The 22,831-nt window shown below is 28.5% G+C and overlaps 2 protein-coding genes across 2 annotated transcripts; both read right to left on the reverse strand.

Annotated features, from left to right (window-relative positions):
• Positions 1-2,314: 2,314 nt before the first annotated feature.
• On the reverse strand, positions 2,315-3,441 carry LOC145746148 (uncharacterized). Its single transcript, XM_082564342.1, has 4 exons — positions 3,432-3,441; positions 2,963-3,077; positions 2,567-2,688; positions 2,315-2,433 (listed from the first exon to the last, which is right to left on the reverse strand). The coding sequence occupies exons 2-4, from the start codon at positions 3,040-3,042 to the stop codon at positions 2,315-2,317; spliced, it is 321 nt and encodes a 106-aa protein (XP_082420468.1). The 5' UTR covers positions 3,043-3,077; positions 3,432-3,441.
• Positions 3,442-15,307: 11,866 nt separating this feature from the next.
• Positions 15,308-18,891, reverse strand: LOC145745287 (alanine--glyoxylate aminotransferase 2, mitochondrial-like). The gene is made up of 6 exons (XM_082563320.1): positions 18,764-18,891; positions 18,588-18,681; positions 18,303-18,518; positions 17,935-18,107; positions 16,441-16,678; positions 15,308-16,312 (listed from the first exon to the last, which is right to left on the reverse strand). Exons 1-6 carry the CDS (start codon positions 18,871-18,873, stop codon positions 15,683-15,685), a joined length of 1,461 nt encoding a protein of 486 aa, XP_082419446.1. The 5' UTR covers positions 18,874-18,891; the 3' UTR covers positions 15,308-15,682.
• Positions 18,892-22,831: the final 3,940 nt, after the last annotated feature.

Consider the following 22,831-nt stretch of genomic DNA (forward strand, 5'->3'; position numbering starts at 1 on the left):
AAAATTATATTCCAGTTAAACTTGTTTTCTTAATAACAAAAAATAACTAACTATGAAGTTGCATTAAAGTTAAAGAATTAATTCATAATCGGGTTTTAGGTAAACACTATTGCATGGTAAACCGACTGGTTAACTAAATATTGTACTTTACTGTACATGAAGTCAAAACTGCTAAAAAAGCAAACGTTACTACAGGTTAAACTGTAAAAGAAATCTTCTTAAAGCTAGAATAAAGATGAAGTCTTGTCTATTTTATATTAAAAGCTTTGTTAATTTTACCAACCTAAACTACCTAAAGTTTATTGTAAAATAGCATCAAATTTAACATAACTTTATTGCCTATTTTCGATAAAAATTTAATATTTTTTTGTAAAGTACTTTAAGTAAATCCTTAAGCCTTTAAACTACAAATACCTGGTTTGGTAGAGAAGCTTTGAACTGCATTTTCACTTCTATAAAGTTTTTCAGGCAAGCTGTTATAATACCATCCTAACACACAAAATCTATGGTTAGGTTGAAGCTCATTTACATTCCATATAAAAATCCCAGTTTCATATGAGAACGACTAAATGAAAAAAATAAACAATAATATACGGTTTAGTAGTAATATTAATTTACTGAATACTCTCAAATTAATGTTTTTATAATACCTATGTAGCTTTATGGGTGTTATTGCATTATTTTATTAAAAATTAAATAGTTACTTCGGCTATGGTATTCTAAAAAGTCCGTTGTTTTAAAATTTTAATAAATAAAAGAAAAACAAAATAAAAAGAATATTTCAATATAATTTCGTTAAAGCCAAATAATAAAAAAAAACTTTAAGTTCATTAAAAATGTTGTAAAAAAATTATGTAACTATAAATAAATTGGCTCACGTCCTTTGGTGAAAATTGGGTCGTTGTATTAGTTGCAATTATGGCATCATTTGACGTAAGTTGGCTGCTACATATAATACTATTATCTGTAGCAAAAAAAACTGACTTTAAAAAAATATCCGCTTATATAACTGAAAATTATTTCAACGAATAGACATAATTTTTTATATATATATTTATCTTTGATGTAGGAAACATAGAGTAACTTCCGTTACTACGATCCACTTTTGAGTTGCCTTTGGCGGTTTAGAATAATATATTTTCCCGATAATTAAGCCAGCTGCTGATTAAGTGTTGGCTCCGTAAAAGTTCATACCCTTTATAGCGCTTTACTAAAGAGGCCTAAATCAAGAAAGCACTGGGAATCAAACCCGGGACCTTATAAAAATGAAGCCAAGTGTTTTGACCACCACAACACCAATCTCAAATAATTTCAAAATCAACAAAATTTAGGTCAAAGCTTGAACGAAAATTAAAAGATATTTTGCAGAAAAGGGTCGAGGTAAAAAGAGTAAAATGTTTTTCGAAAAAATGCCAGTTATCCCGTTGAAAAATAACTTATTTTTTAAATAAAACATGATATATAAACTTGATAATATTTACATGTTTGGCACACAATAACAAAATGCACATTAATTTTCAAAATATAAATAGTTATTAGGAAAAATTTTCAAAAAATGAATAGCTCTCTAGGTAAGAATAAATGTAATTGCCCATATATATTAACTTGTACATATAAGTATGACACAAATTAACAACTACTCGTTATTTAAAAACTAAACAACTTTGACATACCTTTTAATTTGATTACAAATAACTTGTAGGAAATCTTTCCAAAACGTTGAATAAAATGATTGTTTAGCGGTTTAATATAGGCTGACATACTAGTCGAACCAATTTTTGTTATCGTCATAACAGGTTTACTAAACTTGCCTAAAATCACATTTAATGAAAAAAAAAGAATACAAAAACAGGGTTTATAACGTAACAAAGTTAACAACTACAAAATAAGTTTGATCACTTTTAGTTTACAGTCCTCCACAAAATCTGGGACAGTTAAAGTAAAAAGATGCGAAATCTGTAAAAGTAACAAAAACCTTAGGTGTTAATAATTGCCAATATAAATTATAATAACATGTCATTAAGATGTTAAGACTTGGGCAAATATTTTTCAAAATTTGGGTGTGTCAATATATCTTTAAAAAAAACGTATAAATAATAAGAAATTTGCGATGTAAAGATAAATGGTTGAAAGACCGTAAACTACAAATGTAATTTTAATAGTCTATTTTGGGTAAGATGATGCACAAATTAATTATGAGATTTAAGATATTGCACAAATTAATTATGAGAAAATTAATGTAATTTACGTTTTAAGGTATAATTTTATAACAATTTACTCTCAAAAATTTGCTACAAAAGATTAAGTAATAAACTTATTTACTTTCATTGGTTATTGAAATCAAATGCGGTATTTCAGTAAACTGGGTACAACCAGTACAACCCTTTTTACAACAGATTGAGTTTTCGGTTTTACCTCGAATTCGAACAAAACCTAAATAAATCTTAAAGTTTAATCTGTACGCTAAAAGTGTAATACAAACATTTGGGCTAAAAATTATGCTTAAATTTGTTAAACCAAACAGTCGATGTAAAACCAACAAAACGTGTGTAAAATTAGCACTTACCAGTAAACCGAGGTTTTAAGGGAATGTTATGTTCATATATTTCACCACGTGGTGGTTTTCTGTGTCTCCATGACAACCAGTCAGCAGAAGAGCTGCCACAATCTTGCTTATCTAATCCAAAACTAAATTAAAGTTAAACTGTAAGTTATGTGTGTTAAGAGAATAAGGTAAACATTAAAATTCTTTTACCCCATATATGCTCAAACCTATATATTCAACGTATATCAAATAATAATAAATTAATAATCATTGAAATTCGCGATAACTAAGTATATCGTTTTTATTTCTTACATCTCTTTACCTAAACAGTTTTAATTTATTTGTAAAGTTGTAATCTAAATTCACATTATTTAGTATTTTGTTATTAATATAAATATTAAAATTTTGGTAAAATACCAAGTCTGTAGTTCGAACTCCGTTTTCAAATTATTCCAACTTTCATGTTTTTTCCACGTTAAGATAAGTTGAAAATCCATGATCGTATATCCAATTATAATTGGTCCGTCGTAGCCTGTAGTACAAAGTATAGGACGTAGTAAGCAAGAAAATATTTGATATTTAAATATCTGCACATCGTAAAAATGACAGCTTCAATTTTTCATCATACTGTTACAAGAGAAGTTCGATCGTCTTGTGATTCAGCCTAACGTTTAGGTGGCGATATAATAAAGGTTCAAATCGTATATAACCCTCACCCTGGAATGTTTATTGGGACAAGACAATCTCCCTAATTTAGTAAAAGCCTAGGTAATCCGCTTTAACGGTTCACCGTAAAAAACAATTTAGCTGACTCTGTTATCTATACTTGTATTATTAAAAACGAGTAAGCTTATGTTTCAATACTAAAACACTTAAACGTACCCACCCAGAACTGACCGAACTCTTTTTCTACGAAACGCAAAAATATTTCCCTAATTAGGTTCAGGGCAACAAATCGTGGTAGTAAAGACGGTAACACTACAATAAAAATACACTTAGGGCAAAAGATCATAGTATTGAGCACTTGGAACCTATAGGCTCCAGACATAAAAACGTTTACGTTACAATACAAATATATTTTTATTAGACTCCGCCTATTAGTTCAATATTTGAATAAATATTTTGATTATACATTATGATACATTCACCTATAGGTGAATGTATCATAAAAAGTGTTTATATATGCTATAACCTCTTCTAAAACCTAGTATTCATTAGTGAAAATTAACTTATATTTAAAAATATCTAAGTAGCCTACCTAAAACATATAATACAAAATGTACACCTAAGCTCAAGTTTAATCCAGTTAAACAAAGGCAAAATACCGAACGAAACAGAAAAAATGTAGTTATGTATCACCAATTAAGTAAATAACTATTACTAAACAAATGAAAGAACACTGTTTTTTTCTCTATTAAGGCAAGCGCCCATAAAAATTGTAATTTCCTATAGGTATACAATAATTATAACGTCTGCTTATATTACACAATTATATATACAAACTCAAAAAAAAAATTTCACACCAATTTTTAAAGTAGTCTTACCTGCTAAATTTGCATATTGACTGAACAAAGAAAATTGTACGAAAAACAGAGTAAGCTTTATTAAAAATTTACAACCGTTAGTCATAGCTTAATTTGTAATTTAAAAACAACCACTTTACTGTCTAAAAAAGCTAAAAAAATTTTATGTACTTGTGAATAGCATGGATCTACACACGGCAAAAAGGCTTAACGACATTGAAACTACAATGAATTTTTTTTGAAAATGCTTTAAAATAAAATGTTTAACGACAATTAATATTGACTTACCAATAAAATTAGATCATAAATAAACCTTGTGTAAGGCAGCAAAATTATCATTAGTAAAACGTGTGCCGTAAAGCATTGTTAAATTTAAGTTAAAATTTAACCTAAAAGAATTTTTAAAAGAAATGAAATAATTTTTACTTTTTAATTAAATTAGAAATGTAGTAAAAAAATTTGCGCCAAATTAATAATCAACTTTATATTTGTATTTTACCCAATGTGAACAAATATATTACTGCCTTAACTGCAATAACAAATATTATGTATGCTAATATAATAACTATTTAAACAGTTGCAATATTCACTTAAGTTTGTATGTAAATTGAAAAATGCGAACGCTATTTTTGTTTTCAATAGAAGGTTTGTTTAAAACCTAGTTCTGTACAATTTACTTTTTACTGTCAAAATATGAAAGCGGCAACGGACGGCTATAAGATTACTCTGAATTTGTTGCAAGGTCGTTTTTCACCCTTCGTATATGGAAAATCGTGGCTATACTTACATAATAAAAATTTATGGAAAATAAAACTTAAAGGCGGAGAAACAGTAGAAGGCACAGTTTCTTTATTGAATAACGTTGGAGAAATTGGGAATTCTAAATGGGAAGCTGCTAAAGATGCTGTTGTAGCTTTAATAAATTATCGCTTTAACTTTACAACAAACATAACGAGAGTTGATAAGGTACAAGAAGTTGAAATTGAGAAGGCAGATGGCATTTGTTTTAGTTTAAATGGAGAAAGGCTCAACGCATATGAATACGTGGAGTCCAACAGAATGTATAATAGTATACAGTATCAAGTCAAAACAGGAAGAATAAAATTTATGACTACGGGTCAACTATATATCCAAGGCAGTCTTAAAAAGATCGATAAAGAAACCTGGGAACACGAAACGGCTACACTGTTTAACAGTCGTAAACGAAGTGCCGACATTTTTGTTCAGCAAGATCCTAAATTTTCAATCGAGCTTATTAACTGGATCAGTTATACATGGGGTATGGATGCCTGGGAGAAAAGTATATAAAGCTTTGCCTAAATTTCAATGATGAAAAAAATCTAATGCAATTTATGATTCAACAAAATATTTAAAAATGTAACAAATCTATTTTTTTTTGGAATTTTAACCAATTTTATAAGAATTTTAGTTGATTTTAAAAATCATTTAATTTGTATATTAATTTTTTGATGTTATTTATTTTGCTGCATACATTCTATATTTTGTTACTAAATTTTATTGTTTTTTTAATAAAATAACTTGATTTAAAAATCAAGGCGATTTAAAAAAAATAAATTTACAGAAAAAAATACATTACGTCAAATATCCAGGTCTCCAACCAAACTAAAAACAATACATATAATAAAAACTTTGAAAATATTAATTTACTTTAAAACATATTTATTTTTTATTGTTGTTGACCAAGTTACTTACTAAATTTGCTTTATCAAATAGATTGTAAGTGTAGTAACGGTACCAGCTACCAAAGAACCGGCAGCGTGGTGTAGTGGTAAGAACTTTTGCTACACCACACATGAGGTCGTGGGTGCAATCCCCACTGATCTCATGCTGTAGCGCCCTTGAGTAAGGCGCTATAAACGGTATGAACTCCTGCTGAGCCAGCACTTAGTCAGTAGCATAATTACCGGGCAATTATAGTCTCTATAATATCCCAAACTGCCACAGGCAACTCGAGACTGGGTCGGAGTAACTTATGTTACTCTATGTTTAAGTCGCGCATTCGACTTTCCCACATCGAGGATAAAGATATATACAAAAAAAAGAGGTCTGTCGACTAATACATTTTCAAGAGTACATTTGTTTGTAACGATAAACTTTTATAAAAATATCCCCCTTTAATCTGTTTACCTTTGCATGGTTAATGAATCATTTACTTAAAATAATATTAAAAAAATTAGACAAGTTAAATGACAAGAGCGGAGTGAAATTTTACAGTTAATAATTCTATGGCAAAAGTTTTTTTTTGCTACACAAACATAAAACAAAAAAAGCATTTTTTTTGTCATTTAGTGTACGGTTATTTTAAAAAAAATTTTGTAAAAAGTTTATTTTCATACCCAAACACCAAAGTTTTCATCAGTGCCAGAACCAAGACAAACTTGAATATATTTTACTGTGGTTCTAAGCTTTGAATTACACCAACGTGATGAATTACACGAAGAGCTACACTGTTTAACAGTCGTGAACGAATAGCCAAAATATTTGCCCAGCAGAATTCTGAATTTCCAGGGCAACTTATAAACCGGATCAGTTATCATGGTTTAGGAATGCCTGGAAACGCAATATATAGAGCTTAGAATAAATTTCTATCAAAAAAAACGGAATCTAATAAGATTTAAGTTTCAGCAAAATATTAAAAATGTAGCAAATCTAGTTTTTTAATCGTAATTAATTTTATAAATGTTTTAACTAATTTTTAAGGTTTTTTGAATTCATGTAGAATTTTTTGGCTGTTAATTATTTATGGTGCCCGTGTATAGTCTACTCTACCCAATTTTATGTTTTGTATTCTAAACAAAATTACTTAAAAAAAATAAAAACTGACTTAGTAAGCTAAAAATAAATATACAGAAAAAAATATTATTTTCTTCAAATCTCTTAATAATTTTAATATACATTTAATGACAATTTTGCAACTATTACTTTATTTTAAACCATATGTTGATTGTTAGGTTTTAAAACATGTAGATTTGTGCTTTTTTGTTTGTTCTATTAATTATTATTATAACTTTTTCGTTTTCATCCATTTTTTAAAACACTTTTATTTAGCTATTTTCTATTTAGTTACTATAGTTGTAGATTTTTGCCAACGAACCGGCATATTAAATTTTGTTTTTAGTTATGTTAAAAACAATTATTTTAGGATGTAGACTTGTTAAACTTGTTATTAGTAAATATATTGTAATTTACCTAAAAAATAAGCATTTTTGTGTTGATAAATCTCAATTTTATTTTAAAATGTATTAATTTTAAATAAACAGATATAAATTTTTACAGAAATTTTAAGTTAATTGGAAGAGTGAATTTTAATCTTGATAGTTTAACTGTCTTATATAAAAGATCAAAAATTAAGTTAAATATGTAATCAAAAAAAAGTGTAAGATATTGACATATTGTGCAAACTAATAAAAAGAACAAAAAACTATAATCACTTTAGAACAATACTTTGACAACAACAATAAAACAATTATTTAACTCAAGTCTTGTTGCTTTTTTTAAGTCTACTTAATGAATTTTACTGAGGTACTTAGTATTTTCTTCCACTTGCATTTTAGCGCTCTTTTTTCTAAAGTATTCAAGCGATGGTGCTTCACACTTGGGAGTGATTTTTAATTTATCCTCTTTTAAAAGTGGTTCAATAACTTTTAACTCATTAAAATTAAATTTTTTCAATTTTTTCTCAGAATTTTTTAATGAGATATATTCTGGAACGCCTATCGTGCTTCCCTGATCTGACTTTTCCTCTTCCGATGTGCTACTTCCGTATCCCCCATCACATCCTTAACAGGAACAAAAAAAATTGTTAAAATTTATATTATAAACTAACATTGTTAAATGTTTAAGTTATAATTCAAAATGGTTTTACCTGAAGGTACACGTGTTTTACAAGAAATTGGCTTATCTTCTTTTTCAATTTCCTTTTCCTTAATTTTCACTTGGCTAAAAATTAGATAAAATACGTAAGTGATAACAAAAGTATTTAATTGCAATTATTAAGCATATTACGATTTTGTCTATCATCCTATAATATTTTACATAAACAAATCTTAAAATTTTTATTAACATTTTACATATATTACAATATTAAAACTACCTGTCTTTTTCGCTTGTTTGCTCAAAATCTACATTCTCTACTTTTTTCATAACGACGTAACTGCTTATAATACAACTATCTCTTTTAGGTTTTGTTGTGTTTGTGGGTTGCTTTACTCTTGTCCACCTTTCTGCTTCTTCTTTTTCGTTCATCGTTTTGTATTTTCTGAGATCGAATAAAAAATAAATAGTTTTTTATTTTCAATAGTGTTATTTTAGTTTGGTGCAATCAATTATATTTACTGCAGATTTAGTCATGTCGCGCTTACACATTATTTTTTAAGAAATAAAATACCATTTACCGGTATTCTAATTCGAAAGAAGCGGTCGACTCTCGTTGGTGTTTAATAAATTTCTCCAAATCCATTTTAATTTCCATCTACCAACAAACAAACAAACTTAAATTTAGATATATTGCTTTCAGCGAGCAAATATGAAAACAGTTTTTTTTGGTCATGCTGTAAAATCTATTGTCTACTGTATCGTCAGTTTTTTTTATTATAAAATAGACTATTTAAACGATGTATTTTCTTTTTAATTATACCAACCAGAAATTCAGAAGGCGGCATTCCATAAGCATATGTTTTAATTGACTTCCAAACTTTCAGAATGAAGTATATCGATACAATAGCAAGACTTATTAAAACAAATGAGATCATAATGTATAAAATGACCAATAAGTTTGCATCCTCTAAAAATAAAGTTTTAAATATTTGGCTTAACAGAATTAATACCGTACAGTAAAACTGCTTTGTTAATACAAAAAATAATAGGAAGGTCCTCATTCTACCATTTATATATCACTATTACAATTACCTTTTTTAGTTCTGAACTTTAGATATCCAACACTACTTGCATGGCTGCTTTTTAAAGGATTAAAGTTCCCATAGAAACAATACAAAGTGTCAGGTCGTAGGTTAGTTACTGTCCATGGGCATTCCTATTCAACAACAAAATAAACTTATTTATTTGTTTTCGATTATTTACATTTAGGTTAAAGGACCTGACTATTGTTTTTAGCTTTTAAGTTAATGAAATAAAATTATAACGATCCTAGCCTAAAAACTATTTTTTCGATAGCAATATAAACCAAACGCAATGACTTCAAAACAAACTAAAGTAACACAATTTATTTTTAGACTAAATGCCACTTGATATCGTACAAGAGCATATTGCTAGTCTAAGTCAACTCAAAATAAGTCAAAAATGTCAATGTTAGCATAGCAAACAAGCTAAGTATTATCGCAGTTTCTAAACCAAGCCAAATGTTTGTTTTGAGTTAAAAGTTAGAAACTAGTCTGTTGGAAAACTTTAATTTAGGCTTTTAAAATCTAAAAATTTTTAATTTTGTGGAATATAAATGAGAATTAATTTAACCGTCTCTGAACGATTGCTGCAACTTTCGTGGATATTTCCTTCTTCTATTCCATTCTCATGAAATTCACTGTTAGGTGGAACAGTATTACATACATCGGTATCTAAAATCAAACAAATATATGTTGCTTTATAATCTTTTTTCATTTCTTTTTTCACGTCAGTATGTAATGCATAAACATAAATGTAACAAACATTTCAAAAAACATTAAAATAAGAGATAAAATATTACGTTTTTTGCGAGATTAAATCTATTTCATAAAAATTACGTAACGGTCTTTTTCATCAATAAATAAAACTTAACTTTTAATAATACATATTTAATCTAATTATGCGAAAAGACTTCTGTAAAATCAGATTAAATTAAGTTTATGTTTTTATGTATTTTATTTAGAATGTACTAGTTATGTATTGTAGTAATGTAATGTACCTGTATTAGAAAATATATCAAAACGTAAAAAAGAGCAATTCTGGGGAAATACCTTCAGCTAATTGTACTACTCGAAAATCATAATCAACATTTGTATATTCTTCTTGAATGTATCTACTTGGTAGAGTGATTTTAAAAGTGGCTGAATTTGTTGAAGGGGGTATTTGGGTTATAATTGGACTGCTAAACGTACCTGTGAAAAAATCGTTTTTAAATTGACTAAAAATTGTTATCAAAAAGAAAAAAAAATTAATAAAAAAGTAGTATTAGTTTTTTAATGAACAACTATTTTTACAAAATAACATGGCATTTATGTTAAAATATAAAAATATTTGATTATCAATATTTCCTTACTAAATGTCTTCACACAGAAAAGTTCAGGATATTTAAACTTTGGGCATTTGCATATTGAACAATTGTACGATTTTAAATCAAGGCTTTTGTCACAAAGATAGGTTTTCAAACGTATTGTAGCTGTAAAAATTAATTTGATTTAGTATTTGCCTTATGACGCTGAGAGTCAATAAAACGCGAATTATGACGCAAATAACATAGATTGCACACCTTTCTGTAAATTATTGAACAAAAACACAAAAAAATTGCCTAATATTTATTTTTTTGCATGGGTGCGACTATTGGTCAATAGTCTGATGCCAAATTAATAAGGCCTAACAAGGTTAAAAACTACCAGACTTACCACACAGTTTAACTGGATAAAAGTCAGGCTTGCAACTTGTGATTCCATTTTTTATTTTAGTTTCACATTTTTCAAGCATATAATCACTTTCTTTGCAATCTCCTTTAGATTTCCCATAACTGTTGATTGAAATTTTTTATAATTTAATAATTTAAATTACTTTAATAAAAATTGTATGCAATCTTTAAAAACTTTGTAAATGTTAAATTTTAGCTAAAAATAAAACAATTAAGTGTGCTTTTTACACAAGTTTATAACAATGAATATTTAACTATAGTCTATTGCTTGTTGTAAGGGCTGAAATGCAATTTAGTTGTTACAACATATTTGTATCTCTCAACTAATATACTAATGATAATACCCCTATGCATCACAAATTTGTTTTATTTTACAAGCTTCTCAAGTAAACACAGTCCACCATTCTTATAGTCCAGTATATACATAATATAATACTATCTACAAGTTCCTACAGCGACTTGACTTTGCCCAAAGAAATTTAATAATTTTTTTTCCTCACCAAACATAAATCTCGTAATGCACATTTTGGTTTTTCCATTTATTTCTAGCTTTCCAGGAAAGAATAGAGTTAAGATTTACTGCTGTCCAGTTGAAATCTTTTGGTCCACTTTTGTAAAAAATTTCTAAAAAACAACTAAAACATTTCAACAAAAACAAAAAAATCCAAATTTGTATAGATCATAAATTGCTATATAAAAATAGGGTATAAAAAATTAGATAATGGGTAATAGCTTACTGCTTGGTGTTTTGCCTGGTCTAATTGTTTCAGAATATTCGACGAAAACACACATTATCAAAAGATATTTAACAAGAAAGTTATGCATAGTTAATTTTTTTTTGTAACTTTTGCTTTACTGTACCAAAATAATATAATTTATTAAATTAAGTATCACAAAATCATTTGTATAAGTTAGGTTCTATAATTTATAGAAAAATAAACATCATTTTAACGAATTTCAGATATTGTTAAAAATTCGAATATACCAGTAATTGAATTGATTTAAAAAATTAAACTTTTTTTATGAATTTACTTTACAAATTTTGTTGTCTAAATTTTGTAACAAAATTGATAAAACGCGTTCACACAAAGTTATTTGTTACTTATTAACCAGAAGTATACATAACAGTGCGTCAGAGACAAATACAAATGATGAAATAAACGTTTCTGGGCTTACCCCGTTACCTATTTATAAAATCAAACTTCAAAATCATAAAACTACATCGTTTATACATAACACCATTGAAAATCTTTCAATACAATATGCAGAAAAAATATTAGACCCAAACATGTTAAAAATGTAACAAAATGAAAAAGGTTAAACATTTACCATGCGTTGCGGAGAATCTAACTTACTAATATTTGTTATTGGTTGCTTTGTAAATTTAAAAGTTATTTTTATTACTTTTAAAACTCAGCAATAAATCTTATTTCAATTAATTAATCGATAAAAAATATTTTAATATTATTAATTTATATTTAGAGTTTAATATTAAAAACTAACTTTATATTCCAATACAATTTATTTTTACAATTTTTTTTAATATTAAAAAAAACATGCCTTCATTGTTTAACTGTTAATTTGTAAAATAACAATCAAAAAATAATCTTAACAATTTTGAAAACTGGGTTTAAATAACCTTTGCACGGGCTTCTAGATTAAACTTCTACTGACAACTGTAATAAGAATTCATCCTATTAATAGAAATACGGAACAAAAACTTTATAACTTCTTAGTATTAATATGACAGCAAATAAATAACTGTTATATATTTCCTTATACCTTATACTATTTTAATTTTAACGCTCGGTATTATAACTTGTATCGTATTTTTTCACGCGAATATCGTAAAATTTCCAAATTAACTAATCGTTCGAATTGAATTCCGAGTAAAATACATAAATTTTACTGTCACGTTAACAAATAAAATCAAATGATCTACTATGCCATCTTGCGGCCGCAATTTCTTAAATTGTTTACAAAAACTAAAGCGCTTATTATAGTTTCAACAAACGTAAATAAGTATCTAATTTAAATAAAAGTTTACATCAAAAAATTTCTTTTTTACGTATAAACACCACCAATAACAATAACTTAAATAACATAAAAAAACAATAACAAATGTCTATAAAATCAAATGTGACATTTTCCTAAATTGCCTTACAACATTTGAAATAATAAAAAATGTTATTTTTGAATACCATTTTTATTGCAAAATAAATAATAATATTTTGCAATGCACTGCTAACTAAAATTTCAGATATATCTGTTTTTACAGAACATATCTATACATTTTTGAATATGAGAAATTTGTCCCTTTATTTCCTTTTTTTATAGCCAAAAAACGAAAGTAAAAAATTACATTTTTTAAACTGAACATACTATCGCTTTTTATTTAAAATCTGTCCTTGACTTGACATACCAAATATAGATTTCGTAACACCTACATTAATTCCTAGTATTTCTGGTATATGTTTCCTTTTTTAGCAACGGCTTATTTTATACCTGTCTAATAAATCATGGGTGCATAAATAAATAAAAATACTTTCATTTTGCCAATTGTGAAAGATTGGTTAATAAGAAATAATAGGTTTAACAAACATGTTGTCATAGAAATTATATAACTGTTTTGACAATAATCTAGATTTAAATTATTGCACTAGACTAATGTACAAATATAAAACCGATGCCATCTCTATATCTGCAAGAATTTTTGTAACACGTTTAGTTACGCAAATGGAAAAAAAATTGCATATAAAACGTTCACTAGCAGACCCCCAAACTTAATTGTTATATTGACAGATAGTAATAACAACATAAAAACAAAGCAATGACTGGCAAATTTTCAAACTCAATTTTTTAAGTTGTGACAATACTGAATATACTTACATTTAGTTGTTGATAAGTTTTTGTTATTACTTTATGTTCATGTTTATAATTCTAATAGTATATTGGTTCATATGTATTTTACACAAAGTCTACAAAACATCTACGGCTGTAAACGTAGCAAGTTGGTAACCGTAAAAGTACGAAGGACAATATGTAATAACTTTGCGAATATAAAATGATATAACCTACTATTAGATATATACGCCCAGGGATATTCGAGTTAGGATTGGAATATATAAGTTAAGAGGTAAAAGTATGTAAAAATAGTTTTCAAAGAACCTTTAAATTAGTGCGAAATTTGACAAAAGTCGTATAGACTTAATATAGAGACCATAAAGTATCCTATAAAAGTCCATAAAAATATTAAAATGGTTGTTTGTTTTAGTTGCCTAATAATAAGCAGAGCACATAAACTCATAAAATTTTAACTGTTATATTATGTAAGTAATATTTACTTAAGGCAGGATTTAAAATTGATTTTCGCTTTTTGGGCGCGACATTTATCTTAAAATATTGTTTTCATAGTTTTTTCACAAACATTTTGACATCTGGGTAAACAGTAAAACGAATGACTCACGATTGTAGAAATCGATAAAATTTAAATATTCGTGGAATTGAGTAAAATGTACTGTAAAATAAATAAAAATACGCAATTTGATGGAACGTAGCATAATATTTCCAAAAATATTTACAACACCACATTTTGATCTCGAATATCAATTAAGAAGGCTTCTACAACAATCAATTCGAAGGCAAAGAACAATAATATGCATTCGTTACCACATGGTGAATATAGAAAACGTTACAATTTTCAGATTTGCTTTCTGCTATACTTTAACAGGCGTCCTTATTAGCTACAAGCTTTTTTCAAAAAGGTCACTTGCCAAGTAAAATTAGTTTACACCTATATAAAACGTTCTAACCACAACTAAGGTAATCAAAGCCCACGCGACACAAATGCTCCAGACGAGCTACAAGCACGCTTTTACTTAACACAAGCACTACATTATGTTCTACTAAACCCCAAATGTAACAGGAATATAGTTAAAAATAGTGATACATATCTAGGGTTAATAGATAAATTATTAAAAAAAACACAACAAGAACTGAAGCTTGGCCAAACCGACTACGAACTAGAATGATTAATAAAACATTAAGGGTAAACAAACCATTTTGTTTCAAATATAAATTTACAAATAAATTTATCATTGTACTTTGACCATATTACACCACAAAACAATTATAACATATTTACTTATCGACTATACCTTTGCTACAAAAATGTCCACATTAAATTAAATCTCCTAATTCATATTCTTTTTACGTTTTTTTATTGCTTTATTTATACACAAGCAATCTAAGGTACTGTTTAACCATGTTTGCGTTCTATACAGATTTTAAGTAGGCCATGTAGTAATTAAAGTACAAAGATTTTCAGGCATGAAACGCATTTGATGAAATTTGTTGTAGCTTTAAGAAAAAAATTTTAATAAAATTTGTTGCAGCTTTAAGAAAAAATAAAATGTGTCAAAAAGGTGCCGTTACTACGCTTTATCTTTAATTCTTTAATCGTTAAACAGAAGTAAATCATACTCTTTGTATTCTATTGACGTATTTGTATTCTATTAATTTTTTTTAAACATACTTTTACTTGTTTGAGAATGATAATTTGAATTATTTATAGTTTACTACGCCACAATAAATTTAAGACCGTGAAAATATAAAAGCAACTATTGATTATAATTTATATATGTTATGGATATATATATATAAGGTTTCAAGTGTATAAATGTATATATTTTAAAGAACCGTGAAAGTAATGAGAAATTGGGCGAAAACCGTACAATACAAATGATCGAATGATTAAAGATAAAATGGTTAACATTGTTATAGATTGGGGATAATGTTTATTGGCGAAAACCTATTTTGGCATTTTTTACAAATAAATAAAAAACACTTATACAAAAAAAGCTTTAAAAAACAAATTAAAGAATTAAATTCTACCTCACACCCCCACAAATAATTTCATCGATTTCGTTTTACTAGTAACCTAGCATAAAATCTGATATTCAATTAGTAACTTTTGAACAGTTGTTATTTTTGAAAATCTGAAAATGCTTTACGCATAACAGCTACACAAAAATTGCAATCTTCTTTAGTGAGGCACATAGGTGGTTTAATACGAAACACGTTTCCATAAAATCCCCCGCGTCCAATAAGCACCCCCATCTCCTTCATGTTTTCCCACATGGTCGACATATGCGTGGGGTCAATTGGCTGTCTGGTAGCCTTATCCTGCACCATTTCGACTCCCAACATTAACCCTTTGCCCCTGACGTCACCCACAAAAGAAAAATCTTCTCTTAACTTAGCAAGTTCTTCGATAAGGTAACCGCCTAAGTCCAGGCAAAGTTTTTGCGTGTTGTTGGCCTCCATAACGTCTAGAACCGCGCTACCTACCGACGTGGCAAGAGGATTTCCCGAGTAGGTATTTAAGTGGTGAGCGCCGACAAATCGACTTACAACTTCCGGCGTAGTGACCACAGCACCTAATGGAAAACCGTTTCCTATACCTTTTGCTAAGGTGACGATGTCAGGAATAACGTCATGACCTTGAAAACCCCAGGTATGAGTTCCAGTGCGGCCGAACCCGGATTGCACCTCGTCAGATACACAGAGTCCACCCTTTGAACGAACTAAGTCGAAAGCACGTTTAAGAAATCCCTATGTATTAAAAAATATATATATAAAATACTTAAAAAAAATTTTCCAATCATTAAAAACACAGAGAAAAAACATTTAGGTACTGGACTTATTTTAAACTATTTTAAAACAACCACAGTTCTTTGAACCTTTGGAAATTGTATAACTCCGCCAACACCCTGTATTGACTCAGCAAAAATTGCCGCCGGCTTTTTAACAGAATACTTAAACATTTCTTCCAGTTGCTCATAGTAATTGTCCGAAGCCATGCATTTACCAACTGGACAGGAGCAAGATCTGTTAGTTTGAACTAAGCTGTCTCTACACCGCTCACCACCCCAAATACCACGGTAAGGATCTGGGTTCAATGCATGATGAATACCAAACCTATAATTAGAAAATTAAACTATTTAAGGTCTCTTTAGTGCGGGAACCAATACAAGTTTTCAATATGTACATTGTAATAATTATAAACCGTTGTTACCTATTATCGAGTCACGTGGTATACCTTTATATGATTGTTATCTTTATTCTTAGTTATTTGTGTAACTTATATATAGCGGCTAATTTAGAAAATGAAATTTTTTTGTGTTATATTGAGATTTTTCATGTTTTTGGATTCTATTTAAATAATTGTTATGGCGCATAATAAAACATTGAACCTAATTTAAAATGTGTTACAATCTGAAAAAGGTTAATATTCTAAAAAATACGCTTTAAAATAGATTTTTAATTTAAATTTTACAGCCTTTCTTAAGAAGCGTGAGGGCGTTACAAACACAATTCTTCTTTACGTATTATTTGCGGTGCAAAGGTTTTCCAACCCTCAAATCAGCCTCGATGCCGGTTTACACAGAACGAAACCGTACGACCTGTCGGCCATGAACATTAATATGCAGTGTTGGACACTGGGGTACCAAAAAGCCCAATCAACCGAAATTAACTCACATAGATTTAATAAGAAATGGAAATACGCAAAAAAAAACTTTTCACAGGCACAAACAACCCTCGGTTGACGAACTGAAATCAGTGTAAACTCGCTGCCATTCTGTGCGGTTTAAATGTCGTAGAAAATATTTATCAATTTAAAAAACTTATAAACCCTTATTTATGTATATACGTATATACAGGTTAGTAGGGTATAAACTAAATTAAACCCCGTTAAGTAAAGACAGGTTCAGCACCATATGGCAGTTAGGCACTCAAATTAAATCATTATTATATCGAACATAGTCCAGTTGTGTGTTTTTGTTTGCCCTTGTAAATTGTCACTATTCGTAATGTTAAAGCGAAAGGAAACTGTGTTTAATTTTTATCATTCTTACGAATGCAAAGGGTCACTAAGGTTAAAAATGTTGACTTTATAAATAAACGAATTGCTAGTCACCGTTTTAAAATATATTAAAAATGTAGTCGATTATAGTTGATGTTTTGTGTGTTATGTAGCCGCAATATTGTTGATTTTTATGTATGTAACGCGTTTGATTAATAAATAGATGTTGTATGTAAATTTGACTTAAAACCCTTGATTAATTTGGACGGGGCATGAGCCGCTTAGCATTATACGGACAAATAATATATTTGTACTTTATCACAAGTTCCATTCTATTTATTTGAACATTACCATATAACGAAATGTTTACCCATTTGCATATGTATGTTTCCAGGTGGTATGTGCTGTTAGACCAACTGTGTAAGGACTGTCGCCGTGGTAAGAGTTGCGAAACGAAATTATATCAAAAGCTTTGGTATATTCCCGGGCTAAAGCCATTGCCAAATCGTTTGCTTCTGATCCACTGTTTGTAAAAAAACAAACCTAAAATAAAATTAGGAAATTATAAGTTTAAACTTATTTTTAAATCTTTGTGTACACCCATTAAACGTACTATGATCCGTATTTTGGCACGGTTTGTTACTGAGTGTAGAACTACAAAGCTAATAACGGTTAAATTATTTCGTTTCTCTTTACGTCCAAAATTTTAAATATTTTTACAAAAATAACGTTAAAAACCTTTAAATCTCCTGGCATCGAAGCTGCTAACTTCTCTGCATATTCATGGATTTGGGGGTTCATGTAAATGTTAGTGGTGTGCCATAAAGTATCGATTTGCTTCTTCAAAGCTCTGTTGACAGTTGGGTGACAGTGACCGACACTGACTGTAACAATACCAGCAAACATATCTAAATATCTTTTTCCAGTGTCATCCCAAAGCCATTGCATTTTACCCTATTAAAAAACTGATAGTGTTATATAAAATCAAAGAAATCCATCTAGTCTGTAAATAAGGAAATATACCTGTGTTAATAGAACTGGTTTCTGGTAAGCAGCTTGTTTTGTTGGTGATAGAAATTTCGAGCGAATTTTTACAAGTTCGTTAAAGGTTGGACCTCTAAAAAACAACATTATTTATCATACATGTAAACAAAGCACATAGTTAATGGACGTACTAACACGTCGTGTTTTTAACTTACTTGTATTTTTCAGGCTTAAAATCGCAGCTTGGCATTTTAGGCAAAGCTGATGAAAAAACACGCGATTGCATAGTCACGTAATTCTGGATTCTGCTTGCATGTTTTAACATCGTAAATTTTTTTTTGTCTATTTATTAAACGTTGTCAACTTCACAAAATGTACCAGTGTTAATTACTTTAAAACATCTGCACATCTTAGATAGCTTAATCTAATGACTTGCAACTTTTGCTTGTGGTCTACTTTATTTTTTCAGCTTACTATTAAAATTATCTTTTATGCCAAACATTAAGGTAACCTTTTTCACTTAGCACTAAAACTTAACACTAGCAAAATCTAACTAATTAATTAAAAAGTTTCACTTCTACTACCTGCAAACACTAATCGCTCACACACTGCAAATGTGCAGCCAGGCATATTAAAAACGCAGTACTTAAGTCCTAGGTAAACAGCAGCGCAAATATAACTCTAGTACTATCTCAATTCTAAAGCAAACAAGGTGTTTAAAACAAGGCATTGAAATTAACCTGTATTTTTTCAGAGGCTTTCACGAATATTTGTTTTGCAAACAATATTTTATATACCAGTTCTTGATTTTAAGCGTATACAGGAAGCAATACAACAATTTCTCGTTTTTTTTTTTTTGTTGTGGGTCTTGTGGTAACATAAAACAATTAGGAACAAATTTCACAATTTAGAATGACAATTGTGACACCACTACGCAAGCTATTTTACTAGAACATGCATATATTTTAAAAGTAAATTTATTAGATATATTTTAAAAAGAAATTTATTTGCACTTTTTCACTTTTAAGTCTTTGTGTCGTAAACTGTAAAACAAGGTTATAAATCGTTTACTGTTGTATGACCAAAACCTATTTTGCAGAAAAGACATTCAACCGTTAAGCATATTCCCGAAAACGCCTTTTTGATAACAATGAGACATTTTCTATTAATCTTCTTTTAAAAATGTTGACGTAAAATTCTGTAAAATATTGTTTTCGGAATTTAGGTTTTCAAGAATTTTTTTATTTAGTGAAGTAGTCGCGGATACCAAAAACAAACATAAATTCTCAGAATAATTTTATTACCTTTTTAAAAATACTGAAAACATTGTTCAAATAAAAAAACAACAGTAAACACATTTTACAATATATTAAGCCCACAAGTTTATTCTAAATATTTCATAAATTCTACTTCTTGACTAGCCAATCATTAACGCAAAGTAAACACTATTATTTCAAAAAACATAAAGTAGAAATAAAACAGTTTAAGTCAATTGGTGCTAAATATTAGTACATTATTCTATGCCTTACATTTGACTGAATACAAGATGTAGTAAACAGGCAGGAAATCTGTAAATAGATGTTGGTTACATTCAAGTATTGTAGCTAAAAGTTGTTTTTTACGTACAAACAAAAAACAAAATCTAACTAGATAGGATAAGTTGTAAAACTTAATACAGTTAAAGAATCTAAACTAGTTTTGCACGACTTTTTGAAATGGTAGTTCGTTCAATATTTGCCGTCTTATTTGTACTAAATGCAAAATTGTGCTTTACTGAAGGTCAAAAAAAGGATATGCCAGGTAAAGTTTATTTTATTTGTGAACATACTTCGTTTAACATTAAATGCAACAAATAATAAACACCGGGTTTAAATTTACCGGCAATACGCTAGTTGTTAATTAGCAGACGAAAAAGCCGTACAATATTTTACTTTGCAGACTTGACTGCGAGCTCTATAACTATGCTAACATTACTGCCCGTTGTTTTAACCTAATAAATATAACATGTATATACGTAAACCCTGGCTCTATAACGACTATATGGCCTTCGCCTAAATTACTAAACATGTTTACCGAATAAACATTTTCTCTAATATTAAAGTTTAGAAAACAATAGCTTACTAAACCTCAATCAGCCTATTTTTTAAAAATTAAAGTGCTTCTCTTAGAGTCGAGTTACGGTAAGTTGGGTCTAATCAAAATGTATCAAGCCGTTTATATGGCATTATCGGGCATATAGACCGTAAAATAAAATGGATTAGAGTTAAAAAAAAACTTGGCGAAACCCGTATGAGAGAGAATCAGCTAGGGCGTAAAGTACCAGAGAAAATTATCTCGGGCCGTTAGTACGAAAGTTTTCCTGAGAACCGTAAAGTACATGTGATTCCAATATTTTTTTTTATTAACGACATAAATTAACACGATAAATTAAATGTTTTACCTCCAGTTATAAACCACCATTTAAATAATTAGGAAACCCGCCACACTACGTGTTGTACTCACGTTGTACGGTTGGCTTTAACATGGCCAATATAAAATATTTTTTCAACAAAAACGTTTTATTAGTACTTTTCTGTATTAATAATGTTTACATAACAAAAAAATTAATTAAAAATGAAAACATTTAACTTTGTATATTCTAAACGGTACTTGTCAAACTAAGCGTAAACAAAAAATAAGCAGTTTAATAAATTAAACTGCAAAATTAAAATTTTGTCTTATCTTTCAACTATGTTTATGTAAACGTGACTGTAAACTATGGTTACATAATAACATATCTTGTTCAATAAATAATTGTTTAATTTGCACCTGTTAAAAGCACATTTCGCGTGTTTTTGAAGTCAAAAATTCCTAATTTTTAATTTTTCTTTGTTCGTCTATGGCGATTTTTTCTTCTCTATCCTAATATCAAAAAGAAACGGTGCAAAATTTAAAAGAGAAAAGTCACATTCTCTTTTTTTTAAAATAGCGCAAGCGATTGTTTTTTACATTTCTTTCGTTATCTTTAAGATAATATATAGTTTTGCTTATTACGGCTAACTTTTACAAAATAATAAAAAAATAATTAGCCAATAAAACAGAAGAACATATACCCCAGTTACAGGCAAAAACTCGAGTCACAATTATTTGTGGTTATTCCGTGATGGGACGCACGAAATTTAGAAATCCGTATATAGATATAGATAGATAAGCCTAGTTCTCTTAATGATAACTTTTATTAATTAAAAAAAAACAGTTGTTACTGATCTGTATGCGGAAGCTATAGATTATCAAGTGTATGTGCACTGGAAACTAAGTTCTTGGATGAGCAATAAAACAAAATTCATCGTCGAAACCAAGTAAAGTGTTTTAATATTTGTAGAATTAGGTAAATATTAATGTTTTAAAATAAAAATAAAAAGATGTGTTTTTTGTAACCGCTACAAGAACAAACTAAGGATAATTATTAGACTAGACGTTTCAAATTACGAACATTTTTTTCTACGAGGCTAAATTTGTAAATTATATAAACAATAAAAATAGGTCTTAAATTTAAAAAAATTATTAAAATATAAACAAAAGTAAATGTGAAATATATTAAAATATTTTGATTAAGTGAAAGCGATGATGGTTGGATTTCACGAACATGTGATTTATCACAAACCAAAACTCAAACAACTTGCAAACTCAAAGGATTTCACATTTATCTAATCGGTAAAAAGTCCAATACAAAATCCATTTATTTTTTGTTAAGCAGAATTACTTTCACTATGTAGTTGTTATTAACATAACTTTTTTATGTAAAATAAAACAAATGCACATTTTAAAACAAAAAGAAGTATTTTTATACAGGGTGTATCAGGGTTGCTGGATATGAGTCTACAGACAATTCGGAATTATTATCGTTTTGCTGCGAAACTTGTTTATGTTCAAAGTGGATGGAAACGGGCAGATTTAGTGTTGCAGACAATAGTAAGTTTACCCAAATTATAATTTATGTTTTAAAAGCGCGTAACAAAACTGGCGTTTTTAACTTTAATTTGCGTATTTGTAAAGTTTAGCGACTTAAACTGAGTCTAACAAAATAAATCTCTTGCTATGGAGTGTCTTCAAGTAAGGCTTTTTAAACGAAATAAACTCCAACACTAAATCAGCAGGGGAATTATTGGAAAATCATAATTTATAATATACCAAACTAGATTGGGTTCAGGGTAACAAATGTTACTCTATGTATAGGTCGTAAAGTCTACTTTTCGACATCAAGGATAAATAAATGTAAAAAAAATTATTTTTTTAAAGTATGG

The sequence above is a fragment of the Corella eumyota genome, chromosome 3 (genome assembly GCF_963082875.1).
Source record: "Corella eumyota chromosome 3, kaCorEumy4.1, whole genome shotgun sequence".
Taxonomy (NCBI): domain Eukaryota; kingdom Metazoa; phylum Chordata; class Ascidiacea; order Phlebobranchia; family Corellidae; genus Corella; species Corella eumyota.

Bases quoted from the DNA above. Each gene is read 5' to 3' on its own strand.
- LOC145746148 (XM_082564342.1), bottom strand. From the start codon at position 3,042: ATGGATTTTCAACTTATCTTAACGTGGAAAAAACATGAAAGTTGGAAT. The intron at 2,689-2,962 runs GTATTTTACCAA...ACTTTAATTTAG, and splicing joins GAGTTCGAACTACAGACTTG to TTTTGGATTAGATAAGCAAG. The intron at 2,434-2,566 runs GTAAGTGCTAAT...AGATTTATTTAG, and splicing joins CTTAAAACCTCGGTTTACTG to GTTTTGTTCGAATTCGAGGT.
- LOC145745287 (XM_082563320.1), bottom strand. From the start codon at position 18,873: ATGTTAAAACATGCAAGCAGAATCCAGAATTACGTGACTATGCAATCG. The intron at 18,519-18,587 runs GTATATTTCCTT...GTTTTTTAATAG, and splicing joins AACCAGTTCTATTAACACAG to GGTAAAATGCAATGGCTTTG. The intron at 18,108-18,302 runs GTTTTTAACGTT...ATTTTATTTTAG, and splicing joins CGATGCCAGGAGATTTAAAG to GTTTGTTTTTTTACAAACAG.